Genomic DNA, 13688 nt, shown 5'->3' with positions numbered 1-13688 from the left:
ATATTTCAGGAGGCAAGTCACGCTTCACGCCGGCTCATAAATTTACGAATCACTCTCGCCTTTCTTTAAAAATCACGTATCAAATTATTATTTTGGCCTTATCACAAGTCTACCCTGTGTACAAAGGGGGATAAGTTTCTAAAGAAGCCCTGGTGCTGCGTCGGTGGGGCAGTGTAACAAGATAATGTTATTTTATCAACTGAGTTGATAATGAAAATTGGCCACCGTAAAGAGTTTGTAAGCTGACGTTTCGAGCGTTTCGCTCATTCCCTCCGACAAACTACTAAAACTCAAAAATTCAACTTAGAAAGTCTTAAGCCTGTGTATAGCCGTTCCTTACCAAAACAAACAAACAAACAAAATAAGAGTCAGGAAATAGGCCTTCAAGATAAGGATGGTAAACTGCTTTGCCCAGGTTTCGATTTTTCTTTCATTCGTTTGTCTGATGATTAGAAGAGAGTAAATTGTGGGCAATGGCCTTCGAATCACAGCAATTATTTGCACAAATCCCTTTTCGTAACTCAATTCATGAGAACCTGCCAACTTCCACTGACTTCCTTATCTTCAACGGAATGTTTGCTTTAGTCGAGAGAAGGTCAGCGGCGTTAAGATGACGTGACACGAGGTAGCGCTGTCACAAAATACCTTCGCATCACAGTCGAACCTTTCCTAGCAACCACTTCTCAGTGGTGGCAATTTTTTTTTACTATGTTAGGGGCCTTTCATAAGCGATAACTTCTTTCATGCGATCACCTTTGTAACAATATACCTGTCAACTTTCGCGAAGTCTAGGACGTGACATTTTACCTTCAGAATATGTTGCATAGTACCATATGATACCGAAAACTTGCTTCCATTTTCGAAGGCGTTCCGAAGAGATCCGAAGCAACCTCCTTTTCAGTTTCTCCATTTTGGACACAGATACTCGTGAGTCAGCATTCTAAACAAACTCAAGAAGGTTCAAGTTTATTGTATTCCTAAACTATAACTGATGCAAATGTTTTAAATCCAGTGCCCAGTTGTGTAAAGGGCGGATAATGATATGCAATGGATAAATCGCTCTCCAACGGATAAGTGATAGAGAAACGTATAGCGTTATCCACCAGATAGAGATTTATCCAGTAAATAGCGTTATCCGAGCTTCGAAAATCCGGGGCTAGATGTGCGCCGTAAGAGATGGTAAACACATCCAGTCATTCGCGAAATTCCAACTAAAAATAAATATTCATTTTTTTAAATCTATGTCCTCTTTGGTGTTGCCGTCCTAACTGCTAAAGGTCCCTATTTTATTTGTTGGGAAGAAAACGGAGTTTTATCAGCCACTGACGTCTCCATCGCCTCTCAAATGCACGCTGCCTCAAATCCCAAGCGGTGACCCCAGCAGCCTCCAATGTCTTAGGAGTGGATAATCTCTGACTCGCTTGCGTTCGCCATATCCAATGTTGAAATACTTACCAACAGTAACAAATCCGGAAACCTGTTAAGATAAAGACTAAAAGGGTGAGTAAAGTATTAAATGTTGTTTGTAAAGAGTTTGAAGCTGCTTTCAAAACAGAACCATAGTTAGAGGAAGCCAGCATCCGACGACGGACGATGAACTGCACAAATTGTACTTGTAAAGGGCTTGCCTGTTAAGAGAAATGACAACTGGAAACACCTCTGCGTTCACAAGCTGATAAACGGCTGCAAGGAGACAGAAAATAGCTCAGATTTTGCCATTTGCCATTATCACCATGCTACCATGGTTAAAAGATGCTATGTGGGAATGTGAGAAAAAAAGTAATCTCTAACTCAGTTGTGTACGCCATATTCAATCTTGACATACTTACCAACAGCAACAACTCCGGAGACCTATTAAGATAAAGACTAAAAGGGTGAGTAAAGCAGTGAATGTTGTTTGCAAAGAGTTTACTGCTGATCTCTAAAATGCACGCTGCTTCAAATCCCAAGCGGCGACCCTTAGCAGCCTCAAATATCTAAGAGGTGGATAATCTCTAACTCACATGCGTACGCCATATTCGATGTTGACATACTTACCAACAGCAACAACTCCAGAGACCTATTGGAATAAAGACTAGAAGGGCGAGTAAAGCACTAAATGTTGTTTATAAAGAGTTTGAAGCTGCTTTCAAAACAGATCCGTAGTTAGAGGAGGCCAGCATCCGACAACGCATGTTGAACTGCACAAATTATACTTGTAAAGGGCTAGCCTGTTAAGAGAAGTAACAACTGGAAACACTTCTGCGTTCACAAGCTGATAAACGGCTGAAATGAGAAGGAAATAGTTCAAATTTTTCTATACCATATTTTCAAGATTAAAAGATGCTGTAAGGGAATTTGAGAGAACGTAGCATTTAAAGTTTGCCCAGCAAAAATTTTAGCAATAAGTAACTTTAATTTACAATTGCAAAGCATGTTGCAGAATTCGAGTCCATCTAAAGAAGTCAACGACTGAGTTGATTTAAAGTGAGTACTTGTAGTTAACAATTTAGATTTCCGATCTGAAAATCTATCTTGTGTAAATTTTGCAACAGAAGAATCAGATCTCTTAACAGAACTCTGAATTGTGGATATAAGTAATGCACATTTAGGATTTCTGACTGCAGCATTAAATCCGAAATGTACATCTTTGGTGAAAAACACATCTCGGAGAGTTAACAATCTGCAATACGGGTCAGCAGTTCTCAACTGGTCTGACGGCGGTAAGACTAGGGCTTATGGTGAATATAGCCCCATTCTCTTTCGTCCACACCGAAACACCTGACGAAAGGGAATAAAATGAACACTGTCGAAGACGATTTCAAAAGTGGAGTCTTGAAAACGCCCTATTTCTTTTGTGAACAAGTGAAAACGGATCAGTGCTTCTCAATATGGTGACGTGAAAAACATCACTCTGTCGCTTTCATCAGTGTTTTCGGACATTTAGTGTTGACGGCAAAGGGAAGGGGGGAGGGGAGAGTAACAAACTGTATCCATCGATACTCTTCAAAGTTACTGTTTTTGGGAGTCGACTCCAGTCTCCTTCGAAGTCTTTGCTTGTTGGTCACGCAACGCGCTCTCTGTGAAAGAGCACGTGTTGCGTGATAAGACGAGGAGATAGAGTAGACTCTGCAACACGTGACTACTTACCACAAAGTGGGTTTTCACGGATGAGCACCGTAAGATTATGGGGATCAGCTGAGCAGTCTTTCTCTGGTACTTTACTAGCATTGTTAAGTGCCTCTTTCCAATCATGGGCAGTCAATGTGCACTGAGTACTTAGGCACTTCTTTCCTCCATCGACAGATTCTGTATTCTTGATGCAATATTTCACGGCTTCATCATAAATCGCTTGGACGTTCCCACACGGGTCACAAGAAATGAGTTTGACTTTGGCTGTGTTTACGGTTATTCCCCTTGGGTCGCTGTCCGTCACGCGTATTTGTAAATCAAATACTTCACCTTGCTTGAAGACAAAGTCTTGCGTTACCCTTATTCGTCCAGTGAATCGATGAATGCAGAAATAATTTTCTGGTTTGACGGCACCTGCCTTAAAACAGAGATCGACTAACATTTGAGGACAGAGCTCAGGGTGTGTACACTGAGAATCAACTTCAACACGACGCCGCTTTCGCCTTGACACCTCGCGTGACAGTAGTCGTAGCTGTGTGACATTATCTACGTAAAACTTAAATGGTCGAGCAAGGGAAGCCAGAACTGCAGTAACAGTAACATTCACGACTATTGTTTCGTTGTTGATGTTTCCAGGCAGGAAAACTACTTGGTCATTAACTTGCAGAGGATTTTTATCTAAAAAGAAAACGAAGCAAGTCTCAAATGTTTGATAGGAAAGGAAGGTGTATGAAAAGTCGAATGAACCTTAGCGCAGTTTTGTTGCTGCCATACCTGTGCAGTTGGCTTGGTTTGTCATTCTTGTCTTACCGAATGTTCCTGTATTAACTGGACAAGTCTTACAATATTTTTGTCCATGTTCATCCTGATAAGTGTCAGAAGGACAAGAGACACACGAACGGCCGGTGACGAAGTGAAATCCAGGTAAACAACCTGAAAAAGTGAACACAATTTGTCTAAAACGTTTGAGGAAAAAAACACAAAGATTCTGTCCAGAGTCAGAAGATTTTTCAAGGAGAGGGATTAAGGGACGAGGACATTGTTAGGAAGGGAAGTCAGAACTGTAGTAAAAGTAACATTCGCGACTATCTTTTCGTAGTTGATGTTTTCAAGCAGGAAAACTACTTGGTCGTGAATTTGCAGAGCATTTGTATCTAAAAAGAAAACGAAGCAATCTCGAATGTTTGATAGGATAGGAAAGGTGTATGTAAAGTCAAACGAGCCTTAGTGCAGTTTTGTTGCTGCCCATACCTGTGCAGTTGGCCTTGTTTGTCATTCTTGTCTTACCAAATGTTACTGTATTAGGTGGACAGGTCTTACAAGACTTTTGTCCTTGTTCATCCTGATAAGTGTCAGAAGGACAAGGAACACACGTACGGCCGGTAACGTGGTGAAATCCAGGCAAACAACCTGAAAAAGTGACACAATTTGGCTAAAACGTTGGAGGGCAAAAAAAACCAAGATTCTGTCCAGTGTCAAGGAGAGGGATTTAGGGACAAGGACACTTTTGGGAATTTTCCGCGCTTGCGTTTAGTACTAATACCACTGCAAAAACCGTGTGTATCCTTTTATTGGTGGAATGTTTATTTCTTTCAAAATAGAAATGAAAATCCTTACCGCAACTAGTATTTGAAACCTTGATTGAGCCAACGGCACAACAGGGCGGCGGTATATCCCCACCACAGCATGACTTCTTCTCCAATGAAGATGGTTGGTTAATTTGGTATGTGGTTTTGTTTTGAGTTACGTTTGGAGCACTTCGGTCTATATATGCTTTTAAGGAGACATTTGCAGCGTTTACACAGGTTGTAACATTTATAGCCACTTGATCATCAGCTATGTTATTTGATGCTGTAAAAGTAAGTGGTACTCGGAAGTAAACAAGACTAACTCCTGGCGGAGATGATGTTATATTTCCGATTGTGACAATCACCTCTTTGCATTGTTGAAGAGAAAGAAATAGATTGTGTACAACCAGAAAAAGACTTTGAAACTCCCCTATGACATCTCTGGTGGTGTTGACCGTAAGGCCTCCTGGGATTCGGTAATTGAATATGACGTCAAGTACATAGCATCGTTTGACGTCGTAGTTACCAATCAATGGAGGGTCTGCAAGGAAACACGAAGTACAGTGAGAGGGGACCAGTCCCTAGCGGGAGGGTGGTTAGTAAACTTTATCGTGACAAAACCAAATCTTCCGACCCCCCCCCCCCCTCCCCTCACCCCCACGATAAATATTGACCAGTCGTTGCCCGTCAAAACTCAGTTCCTAATGATCCATGGTCAATAGAGCAATTTTCAATTGAGTTTCGAAAGTAATCTAAGATTGCTTTGGTTTTACTTAACTTTGCTCTGTAATTGATTCAGAAAGTCACACTATCTGAACCAAACAGATGCAAGACGAACCCTCAAGCAGTTTGATTATTTTCACTTTGAATTCCCATTGGCTAATGATAATGTAAACCTTTGTTCTGTTTTGTTGCTGGGATTACTTTGGCTTTAGTCTTAAGAAAGTAAATTGAAAACTGGTTTGAGGCCGATTGTGCAAATATGGAAAATCAGCATCTACCACAACAGTTTCAGTGACAAGGCACTTAAGTAGACAAACAGCACTAAATATGCCGGATAAAAAAGAAATACATCATGAAGACGATATTGATGCTAATCAAGAGAAATGAAGAAAACGGAACGGCTACTGGAAAGTTTATCCGAGCTCAAGTGCGTTCTTTCTTTTTTCTAAAACCTTATTTCACTGACACGTTCCCTGATATTTAAGGCTCACCTAGGCAGCCGGAATTGCTAGTCATTCCTGTTTTTCCAAATGTTTGTTTTCTTCCTGAACACTTCTTGCATGAACTTTGACCTTGTTCGTCCTGATAGGTGTCTGAAGGACAACGTTCACATAAATTACCAGGAACAAAATGGAACCCTGGCAAACAACCTGCAGAAAGGAATCCATACGTTTCAATTCATTTTCGTGAATTTCGAGTGGAAGTGGTGTCTTAACATTTCCCGTTAAAATTTTGCGCGGAAACCCGGCGCACGGCAGGCCAAAACTATTTAATTTGCGCATGCCTCATGTTTGATCGCTGTGTTGGTTATTGGTTGTTGGCAACTTACCACATTTGGTGCTGTTAATCCGTATTGATCCCACAACACAGCAAGGCGGCGGTATATCCCCACAACAACATGATGTCTTGTTTGATATTGAGGATAAATTGTAGTTGGAGTAACTTATATTTCCTTGCTTTATTTTTGGAGTACTTGAGTCTAAAAATTGTTTGTAGGCATATAGAGTACTAATACAGACTGTAAGCTCCTTGGAAACTTCATAATCTGGCACACTTGTAGATGCTGTAAATATCAGTGGTATTCTGAAGAAAACACTTCTCACTCCTGGGGGAGAGTTAATTATATCTTTCCTGGTGACTGTGACATTACTGCACTCGGGGAGAGACGAGAGAATGCTGGACATTCTGCTTAAAAGATCAGAAAACGTCTTTCTGGTGTTATTTATGGTGCTACTTGTAAGACCTCCTTGGATTTGATAATAAAATGTGATTTCCACCTGGTAACATCTTTTCACGTCGTAGTTAGCAATCAGTGAAGCATCTGAAATCACAGAAAAAAACACAGAATTTGTTTAAAATGACCAACTAAAACATACAACAAAGACTCTTTTATAGATATATTTTCTTGTTTTTATCTTGGTTCTCAGGGACAAGAAATTATTCATCGCTGGTGGGGATGTATTTTTGGGTTTTATATTTGGGGTATGTTAAGGGGGAACGGGAGGGGATCAGTTGTCACCAGGTGAGTGTGATAACATTATCACATCATTTGCGATTTGCGCGCATCTGTAGTACGTTGTGAGCCTTTGAAGAGAACATTAATGTTTGTGTTCTGGTGATTTGTAATTCACTTTGCATGGAAAATTCTTGTATCTCACGCGAAATATTGAGAGCATTACGTACGAAGAGAACTTTAGCGTTAAAAAAAAACCCTTTTTTCAGAGATGTCAAGCAAATGGAAGGATCTGCAGGACGACACGTCTATCACTTACTAACAATCCTGTACACGTCTTGTGCCCAGGCCCAACCAGTTCCGCCCACACATCTGGTCGAAGCTCCGTACTTTTTGTACGTCTCCTGAGCCAGCGGTCCTGACCAGCATTCCCCTCCATCCTGCACTCCAAACACTAAGTACCCAGCCCTCTTTGCGGCCTGCGCGCATCTCTGAGTCGCATTGCTTTCAAGCCTCCAGACGCCAAGTATTTCTGGTATGGCACGGCTGGGATAGTCTTTAAAACATCCCAGATGGAAAAAGTTGACTGCCGGAAATAAAGGCACAAAGTTTTTCATCCGCTTTAAAACAGGCGAGCTTCCAGATTTATAAGAGTGCAATAGGTAAAGTAATCGATTTGCCTTAGCAGACAGACTGTGTTCTTTTATTTTTTAAAAAGTCTGGATGGGTCAATTTTGTTTCAACCGTCTTTTTCTGTTTTAAAAGCGCTGCGAAGTTGGTTTCGTTTTTTATATTTCGACGCAAAAAGAACTTGTTGAGGTAAAACTTAAATGAAGCAATACTCAGGAAGCAAGGTAGCGGGGAGTTCCTATTATATTCTATGCTGCCATTAGTCACTCAACCAAATTTCCTTTACACAAATAGGATAATCCTTGCGGATGATTGCGTTTATGTATCATTCTAATACAGATGTCCTTTCTATCAGGCAAACGGAAGACACCTGGTTGAAACTTAATAGCTGCTTCGGAATCATACAATGCAGCCATTTTCAGTAATTTTTCTCTCAAAACATCCAATGGATTATGCGTCTCAATCTTAGTCAGCACTAAACGCTTTGATCTCGGAGTATGACAGAAGAAATTGGCGAGGAAGGAAGATCAGCCAACAGATATTTTAAACAACTTAGATCAGACATTTTGGATGTTTCAAAACGTAAGTGTCAGAGATTGTCATTTAAGGGGACTGAAATTCTTAAATGAAGATACTAGCAACCATTTTAGCTCCCATAGTTACTGAAGCACATCAAAAACTAAAACTTTAGATCAGGAAAAATTCGAGTTAAGCTTTTCATTCTAAAGGGGGTGGGGTGGATCAGACATTTTGTTCTTCAATTTTTTTCAGTGGGATGTTGGTTGTGCTATTCTAAATTCCTCCTTTTTCAAAGCTCCTCCTAATATGTAGGATGGCTCTATTCTCGTCCAGGGATTTGGTGTAGTGAACCAAAATGAAAGTAACCATAGTAACATGGTTTTTGACATCAACCTCGTACCCCTTTTACCATCCCCATCCCCCTTGTAATAAAAAAATTACTACAACAGTGGAGACATAATTTATTTCACTCTAAAAATTTAAAAAGTCCTTGTGGCATAGTAGCCTCAGTAGCAAAAACAACACAGGAGCAATTTTCCAATATTATTTCGGATTTATCTACCCATATGTATTTATATTTTCTGTCAGTCGAGGAAATAGTCCGGGTGCTAATGACGTCATCGCTCTTAACAGGACTTCTCACAAACAAGGAAAATTTTTATGATAATTTAATGTACATTGTTGTTATTCCTTTCATTAAAGTAAGAACTAAAATATTTTTCAGCTACATTGCACACTTTTCGTGATTAAACATTTTGGCATGCAGAAATTTTAAAAATGCCACAATGAACTAAGTAACGACATTGCCAAACGCTAAAGATATGTACAATCTGTTAGGAGAGACGTTAATTAATATGTATTTTCGAGATGCTCCGTCGACATGGCTTTTCATACATTTAATGAATTTCACTTCTAGAATATTCATTGCTTTGTCTTTTGTCTCTAAAATTAGCGCTTACCCAACCCGTCAACTCAGACAAGCGGCGTTACTGAATCCCAGCATGTTATGTAAGATTTCCCGAGTTTGCAAAAACCGTATCTTCACGCTAGGACCAAAACGATATCGCTATTCCCATCGACAAATTTTAAGGAGTAAAAATAAATTGAACAAAATGTGGTGTATTGTTACGTAAGGTGAATGAAGTTGAACAATCAAAGGCATGAGAGACTGAAATTTCACACTTTACTCACTTACGCTACAAATGTTTGGTCGATAATAGTATTAATTTCTAGACCAATCACAGAGTAAAGTGTAGTAAAACCAAAGCGATCCCGGGTTACTTTTGATACTCAATTGGCTATTGTTCTCTATGAAATATACTTACAGATAAATTTTGGTTTTATTAACTGAGTTGATAATGTAAATTGGCCACCGTAGAGAATTTCAAAGCTGACGTTTCGGGCGTTAGCCTTTCGCCCCTCGCTCTGATGAACGTCAGCTTTGAATCTCTTTACGGTAGCCAATTTGCAGCATCACCTAATTGAAAGTCAATGGTGGACCTCAAAGAATCGCTCAAAGAAGAAATTTTATTGCAGACGTGTCCTTCTAACCAAACAAAGCTCTCTTTTAATGATTTTTGAAAGTGTACTGTGTCTCCGTATTAGGTCAACAACAATCGAATTTAGAAAATGCTCTTTCAGATGAATACATGCTCCATACAGTGAATTTTGCTTTTGAAACCTTTCAGTTGAAAAATTTCTTTACCTAGTTTCTTTGATCTCTATCGCGTCCATCACTTCCTCATTTCATGCAATGCATGGTTACCTTTACAATCGTGCGTTGTCGTGCGACCGGCTTGTCAATTAAAGACGTCAGAAATTAATCTATTGCTAAATTTAGCACAACAGCGACATTTTCATTCTAACAAAAAGCGACAGCGACATTTGTCCCTAACCAAATAGGCGACGGTACTGTTGGAAAACAATCAGGCGACAATTGATGAGTTTATGTCCCTGTTTACAATCGAGCGCATCGAAATGGCAATGCTAGAGTAGTATTCGACTAGATCTAGAAAAGCTATCAATTTAAAAATAGATTATAGCGAGTTTACGCAAAATTTGGCAAGAGGCATCACCGGCTTGTTGTCCTGTTTTCCATAGCTGTATGACGCATGAATGAGTGAGCGAAAGGCGCCATCAGCGCTGAGATACCTAAAAATGTAAAGCAGAAAATTTCGCCAGGAAGGCGTTCTTGAAAGGACGGGGTTCCAGAAGGACTTGTAAATTAGGTCCGGCTTGTATTTAAACCCGGCCTTGAACTTAAAACTCAAAAGCCAAACGCTGACTACATTGAATTCTTTAGATTTTCTTCCTTCCTAGCATATTTTTGATGCAGTTAAGAGGGTGCCCTCTCAACATGTAAATTTGTCTCTCAAAATGTCTGTGATGCTAAGGAGTCATGTTGTCTATGCTGGTCTCGAAACGTAAAACAGCTTCACGGATAGCTTCAACGAAACTCTTTTGCATTACAACCCCCCGTTGTCTCGCCCGTCTCGGATGATCGCGGATCCTTAATTGACTCTGTGCAAAGGATGATATCCAAAGTCTCTCCTTTCCTGCAGTCAATTTACTTGGTATAACGAAGAAGACGAAGAAGAATAAAGTTAAAAACAGAATCAAAATTCCTTTCGAAAACATCTTTGCAGCAGTGTTTAGTTCAGTAAACAACAATTCCATAAGTTGAGGCACATCAATTAGCCAGAAATGACCTCTAGGTCTTTCCTTAAAAAGGAATGGGGTTGAATCCTAACGTCTTAAACAATGAACACGAAGCACAAAAGAATCTTAAGCTCAAGCGAACTTAAACACACAAATAATACTGGAACATGCCATGGCGAGACAAGTCTTAATTTTTCATTTTTTATTTAGGAATGTGTTCATAGAGAGTAGTCGACACTGCACCGCTTACTTGAAAGTCAATGTCGGACCTTAACCAATCACTTCAAGAGGAAATTTTATGGCAGACCTGTTCTTCTAACTAAACAAAGCTCTCTTTCACTGAGTGTACTGTGTTCCCTTATTAGGGGACACAAAATCCTAAATGTAGATCTAGAAAAGTTAACAATTTAAAAATAGGTTATAGCGAGTTTACGCAAAATTTGGCTAGAGACATCACCGGCTTGTCGTCCTGTTTTTCATGGCTGTATGGCGCACGAATGATGGAACGAAAGGCGCCATGCATCAGTGCTTCAATAAAAATGTAAGCGGAAAATTTCCCCAGTAAGGCGCTCTTGAAAGTACGGGGTTCTAGAAGGACTTGTGAATTAGGTAAGGCTTTTATTCAAACCCGACCTTGAACTTAAAACTCAAAAGCCAAACGTTGACTACATTGAATTCTTCAGTTTGACTTCCTTCCTAGCATATTTTTGATGCAATTAAGAGGATGCCTTGTCAACATGTAAAATTTGTGCAAAGGATAACAGTCAAAGTATCTCTTACCTGCTGTCGATTGGCTTAATATAGCAAAGACAAAGACGAATACATTTAAAATCAGCATCAAAGTTCCTTCCGTACACATCATCTTTGCAGTGGTTTTTAGTTTAGAAAACAACAATGCCACATATTTAGGCATACCACTTAGCCGGAAATAACCTTTAGGTCTTTCCTTGAAAAGGAATGAGGTCGACTCATAACGGCTTGAACAATGAAACAGATCTGAAACAAATCTGAAACAAATCTGAAACAAATCTGAACCCTTTAACTCCCATGAGTGACCAAGACAGAATTTCTCCTTACAATATCAATGCAATATCAACTAGATAAGTGATGAGAATAAAGAAAAATATCAATTTGGGGATAATTAGTTGATCCAATACTAAATTCTTTCAACTAACATTACAAGAATTGTATAGTTGACTGTAAGGAGAATTACAAATTTGATCTGGGAGTTACAGGATTAAGCGCACGCGAACTTAAACATACCACTAACAATAGAGCATGCCAGACGAGTTTTTTCTTTTTTTTCTTAATTTTGTATTTAGGAAAGAAGGTGGGGAGGGGTGGATGAGGGGTTCCTGATCCACTTTTACGCACTATTTTGGACAAAAATTATCGCGTCTTGTTCACTTCAAACAGCGATTTACGCGTCACGAAAACTCTAAATCCCTCTTCTTGTGTGCAAGGTTTCGGGAAAATCTTGAGGCTGTGACGATATTAAAGAAAACATGTTAAACTCACCGTTAACAAAAGCCCGTATTAAGTCTCGGCGACCACATCTCCGCCACTGTTTGACGCAAGAACACACAAAATTTGGAACCTTTGGCTCGATTACTAAGAGAAGTTTTGATATTGATTAATTTTACCAACAAAGTTTTAAAAAATATATTAAAGCTACTTTAGAAGTTATTTTGAAGCACCTAAGCTTTAGGATTTAATGGGTCAAAATTCATTTTTTAAAATTACGATAACGCAATTTTCGAAGGCGTTCAAAGTGTCGTATCACGGTTAGCGCGTAAGAATGGGTCCTAGTTCTTTCGCGTATGTTCAAATCTCAATTATACTGCCACATGCGAACGGAGCAAGAAATTCGCTTTATTTTGGTATATAATTCGTCTAGTTTGCGACCGATTTAGATGTTGACAAGTTGGAGTACTCTCACTGGTTTTGCTCCCAGTCTTCTGCGGATCCGTAAAAGCTTTGGGAGAAGGATCAGAGGGTCCAAAAACAGGATATTCCGGCCATTCGTTACCTTCGTACATGCAGTATTAGCAAGTAAGTAGTCTCATAAATAATAATAATAATAATAATAATAATAATTATAATAATAACATAATAAAAAATAAATTTAAAATGCTTTAAAAGTTATAAAATGATGTATATAGATCTACTATATGTGAATTCTAATCAAATTTTGTGAAATCAAAATATTCTAATGGATAGATAAAGTATAAAGAATAATGATAAAGATCCTATTCTATCACATATATATATATATATATATATATATATATGTATATATAAATGTGGGGGTAGAGTCTACCTTGGCATAAAGTGCTCAATACTGTGGTAGCAGAGCTGAGTATATATAAGTGAAAGAATCAAAGAGGACGCATCGATTCTCTGTTACTCTGAGTTTCGCGCCTAAGCCTAAGCTTAAGCGCTCGTCAGCCAATTACAAAGGGGCGAGTTTCATAAGGTAACGCGTGACCAGTCCTCGTCATCGCCAGAATAACAGGTAATTTAGTGTTAACAACTAAGTTGAAAACGTAAATTTGCCACCGTAAAGACTTTAAAGGCTGACGTTTCGAGCGTTGGCGTACAATCGCTTTGACGAATATAAAGTTATAGTTTCAAAATCCTTGTTGAGGACTGAGGTTAACAAGTTTGCCACAGATTGTTGGTGAGAACTGTATAGACTTTCTGTATCGCTAACAGTGAAGACAGATACGCTACTTTCGGTAAACATCGCTCTTCTCGTAGCTCGTCACGCACAGGTAAACATTGCGGGCTCTAATGGCTGTAGCTCCTAAATGGAGAATGTCGGGAGAAAATGATGTTTTATCAACATTTACCGCACATTCCTGGTATCAACGTAAACTCTTTTAGCCGGTCAGTATACGAATTCTCTAACAAAGAATAAAGCTTTTTTGTTTTTGCTTTTGAGTAGCGCCATTCTAGAGAGTTTACTTATGTTACGCAAACAGATTAAAGGTAATCTTCCTGGCTGAATTCTGACAGAAATTCTT

At 39.2% G+C, this 13688-nt stretch overlaps 1 protein-coding gene across 2 annotated transcripts; it reads right to left on the bottom strand.

Moving 5' to 3' along the window:
• Positions 1-934: 934 nt before the first annotated feature.
• LOC149044824 (uncharacterized) lies at positions 935-11703 on the bottom strand. Of its 2 annotated transcripts, XM_089207172.1 has the most exons (8): positions 11443-11703; positions 7175-7441; positions 6232-6723; positions 5894-6052; positions 4729-5220; positions 4363-4521; positions 3886-4044; positions 935-3789 (listed from the first exon to the last, which is right to left on the bottom strand). In XM_089207172.1, the coding sequence occupies exons 1-8, from the start codon at positions 11573-11575 to the stop codon at positions 3122-3124; spliced, it is 2529 nt and encodes an 842-aa protein (XP_089063298.1). In that variant the 5' UTR covers positions 11576-11703; the 3' UTR covers positions 935-3121. The 2 variants fall into 2 exon arrangements, with proteins under 2 accessions (XP_089063298.1, XP_089063297.1); XM_089207171.1 differs by lacking the exon at positions 4363-4521 and having other exon boundaries at positions 2977-3789; positions 11443-11672.
• Between the last annotated feature and the right edge of the window lie 1985 nt (positions 11704-13688).

The sequence above is a fragment of the Pocillopora damicornis genome, chromosome 5 (assembly GCF_964200805.1).
Source record: "Pocillopora damicornis chromosome 5, jaPocDami1.2, whole genome shotgun sequence".
NCBI lineage: Eukaryota > Metazoa > Cnidaria > Anthozoa > Scleractinia > Pocilloporidae > Pocillopora > Pocillopora damicornis.
The sequence above is the reverse complement of the archived record's forward strand: the minus strand, read 5'-3'. Positions and strand labels throughout refer to the sequence as shown.

Bases quoted from the DNA above. Each gene is read 5' to 3' on its own strand.
- LOC149044824 (XM_089207172.1), bottom strand. From the start codon at position 11,575: ATGCCTAAATATGTGGCATTGTTGTTTTCTAAACTAAAAACCACTGCA. The intron at 4,522-4,728 runs GTAAGGATTTTC...TCACTTTTTCAG, and splicing joins GGTTTCAAATACTAGTTGCG to GTTGTTTGCCTGGATTTCAC. The intron at 3,790-3,885 runs GTATGGCAGCAA...TTTTCTTTTTAG, and splicing joins AAACCAAGCCAACTGCACAG to ATAAAAATCCTCTGCAAGTT.